Consider the following 11,498-nt stretch of genomic DNA (forward strand, 5'->3'; position numbering starts at 1 on the left):
AGTCTATATGCCCTCCCCCCCCCCCCAAACTTTGCGGTGCCGAGCTGCTCTGATATGCCAGTGCCATGCCACTGCCCCTCACTCCCGACCCACAGCCCCCCCTCACTCCCCAACCACAGCTCGCTGCCTCCCCAGCCCTGCTAGAGGGGGTACCCAGCTGCCAGGGCTACAGGGTCAAGGACCCAGGTCCTCAGCCCCCTGCCCCCCACCCCCCAGCAGCTGCCCACAGGAGGCAGCAGCTGTTGCAGTGGAGCGAAACCCAGCTGCCCCTTCCCCCTTGGGCAGCACAGCTGGAGCAGAGCCGATATGGGGGGGGGGAAGGGGCAGTAAGTGGGGACTGCCTGCTGCGGGCTCGGGGCTCCCCGCCCTGCTGCCCTCTCCCCAAGGCCTCCACAGCCCAAAAATATTTTTGTGGCAGGGCAGAACTGAGTGGGGAAGCTTGTTGCCGCCACTGGGAGCCCCACACTGCCATAGCAAGGCACCCACTGCCCACCCGGCAGCAGCAAGGGGCACAACTCCACACTGCTGCCTGGGAGGCAGGGGGCATTTCACCAGGGCAGTGCGGAGTTCCCAGTGGTGGCACCGAGCTTCCCTGCCTTGCTCCACTTGGCCTTGCCATGCTGGGCTGTGGAGGCCCCAAAGGGGAGGGTGGCAGGGTGGGGAGCCCCGAGCCCACACCCACCCTGTGCACAAAATCGGGGGGGGGGGGGGGGGATGGGGGCCCCATCTCCCCAGGAGCGTGTGCAGGGGTGGGGAGCCAGACCCTTATCTGCCCCCCTGGACGAGCTACCTATGGCCCCGTCCTGCTCCCCGCCCAGGCCCTGCGGTCGCGCATTCCAACTACAGGTCCCAAGTCACATGTACTGCCTGGCTGGGCAGTAGCCCCAGCCCTAGCCAATTCCCTCCCCCCTCGCTATGGAGGCCTCAATCCCCCAACCAGATTTACCTGTGGGGAGCTGCTCTCCAGGCTGCCTGGCAGCCATGTGTATGTGCACGTGCGCACATGCACACGGCACCCTCTGCTTGCCTGTCCTCCTCTCGCTTCCCCCAGTCCCTTGCAGGCTGGAACTCTGTCCGCCTGCAGGGGAAACAAACCATTTCCCACACTTTTTTCCTTTAAAGGAGAAAATCTGGGTTTTTCTCCTTAAAATGAAAAAAATCTGGGTTTTACTGCATTTTCTGTGGCAAACTGAAAACCTGGATCCCTAGTTATAAGCATTAAGCCCCTGATTCATGCACTTACAAAACACTCACCTGAAATCACTGGGATGCCTCACAATACTATTGATTTCTTTAATTCTTACAGAGCTTTTGAACACTCACCAACAACAGAAAAGTAGCAGCTTCCTTAAAAATATCACTGCTCATCATGGGCAGATGCAGAATTTTGTTGGGGGGGGGGGGGGTAGGAGCAGTGACAAGCATGGCAGGGGTGGCTGCAACCCACTCCCAGCTTCTCCCCCACCTGCTGGAGTGGGCAAACCATGACATGGGAGCGGCAGCTAGCAACTTTTTAAGTCCCTGAATCAGATAAGAAACTCCTTCCCTCTCCTCACTCTCAACAACCCCTTCCCTCTGTGCTCAGTGGCACCTCCCCTCCCTGCTGCTGTGCAATGCAGTGGTGCCAGACACAGTGGCAGTGGCAGCTGGCAGGTTCCCCCTACCCAAGCCAGTTCCCAAGCTGGCAGGAACGCCTGTGGGGTGTTAGAAATCCAGCAGGGAGGAGGGACCTGTTTGATGCTGCTATCCTGGGCTGAGCTCAGCTCCCCACACAGTCCAGCAAGAATAAGGAGTGGCACTGGAGCTCTCCCAGCCCGTGGGGAAGCCAGAGACAGCAAGGACAGCAGCAGCAGCAGGCATGGGAAGGGGGAATGGGGCGAGATGCAGAAGTTCCATGGTGCATGGAGGAAAAGGGAGTTCTTACCCGATTTGGAAACTTAGAGGTCCCCAGCTGCTGCTCTCACAGCATGATCTGAAAGGGTGCCATTGCACCCTCTCTGGATTTGCCCTGGCCCCTCACTTCTGTTGTCAACCTACACACACCTGTCCTGCCAGAGCGTGGGAATCTGAAGAGGCTTTGAACAGGAACAAGAACATTAGCAGTCCTGGGAAAGCCTAATTCAATGTGGTGACAGCATAGACCAGTCAAGGGCTCTTCCCATGTAGGTAGGTGTGGGTGTGTGGAGGGGGTGTTCAGCTCCAGCTCTTCCACTCACTGCAGAAGTGGCAGTATCCAGAGCTTTCGTGCTGGAATTCTGCATCACATTACATGGGATAATAGCATTACAAAATGAGCACACGAAGTTTTCTTAAGCTGGGGGAAGGAAAATAAAGTTTGAACTCAAGTGATCTAGGGGCTTCTGCTCCTAGGACAAAAATATTGTTAATATAAAACTTGGTTTGGGATGCCAACTCCATAAATGCAAGTCTGCTGACCCTATACTGCACCTCCTTATCCTGATTTGGGGAAGTCAAGAGTCACGAGAAAAACTACAACTAACACTATGCCTGCTGCTGAAAGTCAGAGTAGTTACTTGACTATCAAATCATCTGGCTGTCTCATGATATGTAAATCCCTTCTCTCTGCAGTTCCCTATACCTGGAAGCCATTCTTTGGTCCCATTCTTAATATAGTCTCCTGGGATCTCTGACAACCTTATTCACCCTCCAAAAAAAGGTCAAACACATTACAAATAAATCATGAATTATAGGACCTTGTGATGTAGCTGCTAAGACAGCAGGCAGAAGTCCCTCCCAGTGCTATGCTCATAAAAGGTCTGTGTCAAGTCATGCATGTGCCTCTTAGTGCATCCCACCAATGAGCCTGCTTCCATGTGTTCTCCATTTAGAAATTTACAGACCCAGGGCAACTTCTGAAAACATCTTAGCCCACGCTTGGACTAATATGAGCCAAACAACACTTCCTACCATGAAAGGAATACAGTCAGACCCCGAGTTATGCAGGATACGTTCCTGAAAAACACTGTGTAAGCTGAAACGGTGTAACTTGAGGCATTAAGTCAATGAAAACCAGGGGGGGGATAGGGATCTGGGACCAAGATTTGATAACATTATTTCATAATAAAAGGATATTTAAACACAAAATAATGGAATTAATAGCCTTATTAAAACCTTTACTCCTGGCTATGTGCTCATACAGAGACAAAGCTTTAGCCCTAATTGCTGCGCTGTCGACAACTGCTCCTTTTGTATGGGTCATTTCATTGATCCAAAGATTGAGTTTCTCAACCTTATCTAAATAAGGAATTCTAGTCACCAACAACACTCTTGAACTCATAGGGATTGTCATTTTCACACAGTCTCTACTTTTTTGCTCACTTTTTTTAATGGTACGCATGTTTGAGTCACTTAAACTGGATTGGCGAGCAATCGACGCAGCACTATTGTCTTCTCTTAACTTATCAAGGATTTCGATTTGCTGGGCCAGGGTGATAGACTAATGTGCTCTGTTGGGCACAACATAAAAGGCTTTCTTTGATGCCATTTTCACAAATATTCAGGGGTTAATGTAACCAAAAATGATGGACAATCTTGGAGGAGATGACAAGTGATGCTAACGCCGTGTAAGTAGACTCCAATCTAACAACCGCTCTACTGCAAACAGTGTAAACGTGAAGCAGGGTATCACGTAAGTTGAAACATGGTCACGTTATATAAAACGTGCATATGTGAATCAGTGTAACTCGAAATCATATAACTGGGGGTCTGACTGTATGCTTGCGTGACAGACCATCTCATTGGGAGAGAACTCAGAAGTAAGCAGTGGGTTTGAGGCTGACAATTTACAGAGTCTGAGAAGGATTTGCAATGTGAAATTCTGGCCTTGCATCATTCTTCTTAGGGATATTACAGTGCCTTTATAGTCACCCTTGGGAAATCAAAGCAAAACATACGGGTAGATCATACAGTGGCAGAGCTGGTAAAACCCAAAACTCCTAACAGGCCATACTATGTTCTAACCACCGAGTAATGCTCCCTCCCTAAAAATCAGAAATAAAACTAGGAGAGGCAAGATTCAGACTAGACTACAGATGCAACCCCGACAGCACTACCAAGGCAACTGTGGTACCCAGTGAAGCCTGCAGCTGAACTTCAAATTGCCTCTGTATTCTGGTGATCAATTTAATCCCAAAAGAATGAAATGGCAAATTGGATAATGAGAAAAATATCCAAACACAATGCCCTACTCAACTGAAACCAAGCAGGAAAAGTTAGCAAGAGTCATAAAACAAAAATCTTCATATGTAAAGGTTTTATGAATTAAAAGACCCATACCATAGCATCTGCCAATATACAGATTATTCGACCTGAAGCTGGAAGGAGGGAAAGCCCACATTTAAGTCTCTCGTTAAAACCACAGTGAAGAGAACTAGTGGAGTGCCCCCTATGCAGGCCTTAGACTGGGTCCATGAGTGGACTGAACTGTTACTCTTCTAGCTCCTGCCTCTAGGGCAGCAGTTCCCAAACTTTTCCTCAGCATGACCCCTTTTGCTCAGCATGGCCCCTTGCTCCCAACCCAGATCCTTGTTTAACATCACCCCATCTGCTGATGTTCTGACCCCATTTGGGGTTGCAACCCACAGTTGGGGAACCGCTGCTCTAGGGACTGGGGAGAAGGTTGGGTAGGGCAGGAAGGAAAGAAAAAAAAAAAAAAAAAAAAGCTGCATCACTCATTGCAGCATCCTTAAATGCTTCAATGCTACATCCTAGCCAGAGATAAGGTGCTGTGTCAGCAGCAACTAGGTCATTAAGGAACTAGGAAACTTTATACAAATGCCATATATGTAACCTTTACTGCAGGCGGCTTGGGAGAGATGCACCTTACAGACACTGCAGCGCACCTGCATGGGAAGTTAGACTAGCTTTATATACCATATGTTAGGAATTGAATGAACAAGATTTTTGAACTGTTTAGTAAACTGATAATTTCCAACCTCTTGTTCATCTACTTTGTAGTCAGCAGTTATTTCAATATCTTAACAGTAAACTGTCAAGCTCTCCATTCAGAAATTAACAGTCATTTTGAAATCTGAACACATCAAAATCTTTTTAAAAGAAGGCATCAGGAAACAAAATAGTTCTGTTTGGGACACAGAAGGGCAATGGATAGGGAAGAGAATGTGTTGAGAGTGAAGCCCCCAGGTATAAAAGGTGGACTTTTCTCCTTATGCATTCCTATTACCAAACCAAAGCCTAATCAAAAATTGAATTCCTTTGATTTTTATCTACATTAGGGAGGCACAGATAAGAGATTTTTTGAGCCTATACCGATGGCCGATTTTTAAGGAGCCATATCGGCCGACACTGATCTGATTCAGATATGCAGCTGGGCACCCTGCCAGGATGGAGCCACGAGCAGTTTGTTCAGGGGACGCGTGCAGGGTTGGGGGTGGGGTGGCGACGGCAGCTCCTGCTGATGCATGCATCCCGGAGGGCATGGGGGCGTGTGTCCCCAAATCTCCATGCAGGGCAGGCTGGGCTGCTGCTGCAGGCTGGGGCCAGGTCTGTGCTGGGCTCTTCACAGCGGGGGCTGGGATGTGCTTGGGGCATGTGTGTGGTGTGGCTGTGGACATGCATGGGGCATTTATTAACACATTATCAGCCACATCAGGCAAAAAAAGCAATTTCCAATGCTGTCAATTTTCCCTATATCCATACCGATCCAATATGGGACTGATGTATCGGTGCACCTCTAACCCATGTATAAACTTTTCCTTTGGGAGCATCCCATTCTCATTGCCAAAATAAAAAGATTCCATTCAGGACAAGATCTAACACCGCTCTCAGTGTTCAGGTGGACACCACTACCCCACAGGCCAGGGTTAAGACAAAGTATGACAGCTGAGGACATGTTAATGGCACAGTTCTAAAAAGCCATCATATTCACACATCATGGGGATTGATGTAGCTCTCTCAAGGCATCCAAAGACTCCAAATAATTAAAAACTAAACACAATATAGGGGACTGAATTGTTTGTACCAACTAAAACACCACCACCACCAAAACCAAACAAACCTTCTCGCACTGGCACATTACATTTCAGTTCAAACTGTTCCAACTAAAAAGAGACAAGCTTTCAAAGTGCATTTTGCATTAAGCATTTGAATCATCTTTTCTAAGGAGTGATTAATATGAGTGCTCTTAAGCTGAATTTCTTAATATGACAGAATGACTGATCAGTCAGTAATGCACATGCAAGAATAAGTTGAGAGAACATTCATAGAATATGAGCACCTTTTCTTTAAAGGCCAACGATGAGTTGGATTCAGAAAAAATAACATTATAAAGCATGGTCATTAGAACAGCCTCCTTTTCAGGTTGCTGGCTTCTTATTCTAAGTGTTTTTGCAAGCCCTTCCCATTTACTCTTAAGAGTAAAACATTTATCAATCAGGCTACAGTAATGAACACTCATGTTTCAAGATATAAACTGAATACTTGACTCTGGATGGTGATAAAGGGGTTGAAGAATAACGTTCTCTTTGCTTTAGATTCTGAGCATATTTTCAAAGTCTCATAATCTCCCCCTTCCCACAAGGTTCACACGCTACCAGCTGAGAAATACTAGGATAGAAAAAAGGAACAGATCCTTGAAGATACAGATGTTAATTAGGAAGCAAGAATAAAACTTGTACAAAATAAGCACCAAGCTAAATCTGTTGGCCCACGGGTGGCAGTTACAATAGTACGTGCCTTTGAAAAAGCATTAAATGGATATTACATGAAAACCTCTACTATCCCCCACTCTGCTGACACATTTGGGTACATACTGGGGGGAGAGCAGCCATGGAGGGGTGATTTTTTTGTTTTGTATTGAAAACAGGTCAGGCAGATTAAAGTAACCTGAAACATATAATGGTACTGCCTATCAGCCCCCGCCGCCCCCAAATGTTCATTTGAAGATGCGATGTGGCCTGATCTGCAATCCTAACAATTGTGCCTCCAGCTGTGCCACATGCGCATGGCAGGAGGCACAACTGCAAGATCAGGGATCAGATCCCAATTGTGCCATGTTGCTGGTCAACTGAACGTTGACTGCCCTTGGGGACCAATGGGGCCAGTTTGAGCTCCCATGTGGTCCCTAGAGCCAGTTGATAAGCTGTTTGTTAGCAAAATTGGTACTACCCCTGGGCTTAAGCCCCAGAATGGTCCTGATCAGTTGATTAGGACTACCCCAGGGCTCGCATCCTGGCGCTGTCCTGATTAGGCCAACGATCAGCTGATTGGGACTTTGTTCTGGGGCTGCAGCTTACCATACATTCAATTTAAAGTGTGATGGTAAATAGCCACAAGGGGTGCATCTACACGTGCACTTTACTGCGGAGTTGACCAATTAGCCCTGCAGTAAAGCATCACTGTCTGCACATGCACTGGCATTACGGCGCATTATATTAACGCTGCTAGAGTAAGTTAACTGCTGGGGACAGTACTATCTTATAGTGCAGTTATTTACTCTGCCAAAACACACGTGTAGACGGGAACAGGGGTTGACTGGGGCATGAGGGTGCTAGAGTGCGGGGGGCTGCCAGCCATACAGCTCCACACTTTAGCACTCTTGTGTCCCAGTCAGCCCCTCCACCACCTGACACCACTACCTGGAGCCTGCTGCTACCCTGGGGTTGCTCTGCCCCAGCTCAAACTGCTGTGGTCCCAGATGCATGTGCAGATGCTGTTCCCAGAAGCAGCTGACTCCAGCCCAAACTGTGCCCGAGTTTATTTCTTTGCCTTAATTGCTCATGTAGATGCAATAACTTCACAACAGGTTTTCTATGCAATAACTTTATAGCTGGTTTCCTGTTTTACTGAGCCATTAATCCAATGAACACATGGCCAGTTTATACTTTAAGACGCAATTAACTGGTTAATCCTGTTGTGACTGTAATGTCTGCCTGGGGCCTCAGGGAGAACAGGATGACAAAACTCTGGAGCTGGAGGGTATACACTGCATTTCAGTATTATCAAGTAAAGGAATCCTTCAGGAATAAGATGTTTCCTCCTACATTCCCAATACATAAAATAGCCTGCAACCTACACAGACATGGGCCAAGTTTAAAGCTAGATGCGTTATGGTTACCGTTTTCCCTTAATATTTTTCTCTCTCTATAGCCAATTTTGTTTTACTATAAGTATATATGAAATCACTTGGCAGTTTCATGCACAATCTCCCTAGCGGTAAAGCTACCTTAAGATTGTAAGAACTGGCGATAAGATGTCTGCAGCATTTCCCTGCATGTGATTAGTGCTTAACAGAGTACAAGTGAAGAAGCTCTCTTTCTAAAGGTGTTTCAGCATTATCATGTGGGCAAAATGTTAATGGCCATGGCTGAAAATGAAATTCCACTTGTATTTAAATTAATAATTCATACCATGATTCTGTGAGGAAATTAACCAAGTAATATGATGGTCCAGCACATAAATGGACAACTATAAAATCTTAGAAGTAGCCTGACTTTGTATTTTCACACCAAAATTCTAAACAGCCACCTTAAGACACTGGCTAATTTTTTAAATGATATATAAAAAATAAAAAGCACCCATAAACGTACCTGTATCCTCCAAATCTTAGTGAGCTCATCTAAAGATAATTTACTGCCTAACAGTTCAATAATTCCCTTTATGCGGTCACAGTATTGCGCTTGGTCTATATTGCCTAAAAGAACAAAAGTAGACAAATGAATTGCATTTTTTTAAAGTTATCACAGAACACGAGTCATTTCTTAAGTCAGCCACAAAAGACTTTTTATTTCAAGGAAGTGTCAACTAAATCTTATTTCCATCGGAAAATTCTGTATCTGCTATTTATTACAGGCTATTCCTAAGATTACGAAGAAAGAAAAATCAGAGAATAGAACTGAAGAGCAATGATGGATTATTTTCTGTTCATCTGACAGTACTTTATCAGAGAAATGAAATTGACTGGAGGCAAAACTGTCATCTCTCTCTGCCGGTGGGTATTAACTAGGAATACCAGCTGCTAAGCTGGAAGTGAAACTGAAAAAGCAGTGGCAGACAGCTACATACATGAAAAGAAGAAGGGGGTTTACCAGTGATATTCTCAGAAACCTTCTTAGCATCAAAATAAATGGTAGAAGGCTAGCAGATTCTTTGCAAAAGAGTTTCCTATTCAGAAAACAGAATAGGATTCCAACTGGCTGTCCCATTAATTACAAGGCAAGGTACAAACTGCAAGAGTGCTTACCTTCTAGCGCAATTGATAAAACAGAATTTTCTACTAGCCAGTTTAATAATCGGTCAGTATCTATTGCATTCTTCACCGATTTGGATACAGTGCTGTCTTCTATTAATTTGGTTACCTATAAATCACAGAATGTGAAACTTACATCTATGTCTAATTCTCACACACAGTAAAATCCATTCAAAAAGTTCAGTGGGGTATCACATGCACTATAATTAAAAACAGACAAAAACCAAAACAAAACGAGACAAAAACCAGTCTGCTGTCAAAGGCCAGGAGCAAAAAAGAAACCGCTTTGATGTTTGTCTACCTCTAAATTCCCCAGCTTCCTACTCCCATTCCTACTGTCACTGCATACAGAGAACTCCTGTCCTGTAAACGTAGGTGTGCTAGAAAGTTCTCTCAAAGTATGTGCCTTCCTACACCACTCAAGTTAGTTCTGCATTTTCATTAGACACAGAATTCTCACATCTCAGTTTCTTCTAGTAACGAGCGACCAAAAAACTTTAAAAATCCCCTAAACATGTGAAATTAAATTAGTTTACTAGGAAAACAACATGCTCATGACCAAGGACCCAAAATTAAAGTAAATACATTAGTAAACTTTGTTTGATTACAAATGTATCAGTTCCCCTTAGAAACAAGAACCAAATTTGAGAGAAGCCCTAAAACACATTTAAGGCGCAGCTACATGAGACATTTACTATGCAATCAATTAATTTGTGCAGTAAATGAATAGGTGTCTACACATGTGCCCCTATTAGGCTGGAGTAAACTAATTTACTCAGCAACAGTGCATGTGTAGTACGCTGCCGTGGCTGGCCAGGGCACAAGGATTCTTCAGTGCAGGAACTGCCCGCTGCATGAGGGTGCTCCAGTGCAGCCCCAGCCAGCCCCTCCACAGCATGTTGAGCCGAGGGGGAGCAGCCCTGGGCTGACAGGCTGACCCTGGGGCCCCCTGCCAGCCAGGGCTGCTCTGCCTCAGCAAAATGTATGCCATCCTGGGCAAAATGTATGCAATCCTGGGCATACATACAAACTGCAATAAACTCCGGGCATATGTTCAGACGCCTAGGGAGCCTGGGAGCAAGAAACTCCAAAGCAATAAACTCCGGAGTTTTACTGCTTCGCATTAACTGCATGTGTAGACATGCTCTTAATGTAGCAAGCTTTCTAAAGAGAAGTTTCTGGGAGAAGCATGCTTTCCTGAGAACTGAAGGAATCAACCTTTCATTTCGTTGTATGCATTCTGCGGGGTAAAGATGCCTCCTAGTTCTACTTGTATGGTGGAAAAATACCTCATGAAGAGAGTATTTGCCCATGATGGGCTCCCAGGCACAATGGTATTCCAAACGCACCCAAATGGTGTGACAGTCTGGTAAGATTCAATTTAGAGTATGTCATGCTTTCACGGAGCTCCATATTTCAAATAAGATATTTGTTTGAAATATCCTAAGCAATGCACAGCGTTGGCAGAACGATCTCTCACTGTAACATCCAAAGAAGAGCAAAGACTGTTGTTTACGAATGTAGCTGAAACTAGTTGTAAGAGAAGGGTGAAAGTACCTAAACTATTTCCAGCTAGGAAACTAGTCCTTGAACCCACTAAGCTTGCAAAAGCTTTTCTTTCTTTCTGTGTTTTTTTTTTTTTTTGTTAGATTGACTTGAGCACTCTCTGCCAGCTACTATGAGTTGAGATTTTCCAAAGGCAACAATGTTTAGAAACACTGAGCCCCTCTGCCTTTTGGGTGTTGCTTGGGTACAGCATGAGTGGCCCAAATACTGATATATTCAAACTTACTTCTTTGAGGGAATTCATTTTTGCACTGAAGTGAGGAGACTTCAACATGCGCAACAGGATGTCCAGTCGTAGGTCATCTACTACCGTTACCAGGTCAGGCTGGAAGCGCATGCATAGGAGCTTGATGCCAGACAAGAGCTCAGGGATACTAACTAGCCTCTGTTAAAGACAAATTATCATTAATGCCTGTATGGCTTCTTCAATGTTTTACTTTAAGCATGTTTCAGACGTTGGAGATGATGAAACAAAGGGTACCACCCATGATTTGGGGCAGGCTGCTTTCTCTCTAATCTGTAGTAGTGTGTCTTTCTGAGAAGAGCTACAAGAGTGTTACTTTCACTACTGGAATCTGCGGTAAAGAGGTCATTTCCACTGAAAATTCAATGGGCTAAAGCACGTGTCTAGCGCACATAGCCTAACTAAAAAAAGAAAGAGACACGTTGATCTCATCAGATGACACATTTAGTAAAATGTAGGGAA

At 45.3% G+C, this 11,498-nt stretch overlaps 1 protein-coding gene across 1 annotated transcript in view; it reads right to left on the reverse strand.

Annotated features, from left to right (window-relative positions):
- Positions 1 to 11,498, reverse strand: part of USP24 (ubiquitin specific peptidase 24) — a 96,107-nt gene that overhangs the window by 52,893 nt on the left and 31,716 nt on the right. The window contains exons 11-13 of the mRNA XM_014520902.2: positions 11,019 to 11,177; positions 9,221 to 9,335; positions 8,568 to 8,671 (exon numbers count right to left, since the gene is read on the reverse strand). Coding sequence (XP_014376388.2) covers positions 8,568 to 8,671; positions 9,221 to 9,335; positions 11,019 to 11,177 — 378 coding nt within the window. The remainder of the gene's footprint in view (positions 1 to 8,567; positions 8,672 to 9,220; positions 9,336 to 11,018; positions 11,178 to 11,498) is intronic.

This window comes from Alligator sinensis, unplaced genomic scaffold, assembly GCF_000455745.1.
Source record: "Alligator sinensis unplaced genomic scaffold, ASM45574v1 scaffold172_1, whole genome shotgun sequence".
NCBI classification, from domain to species: Eukaryota; Metazoa; Chordata; order Crocodylia; family Alligatoridae; genus Alligator; species Alligator sinensis.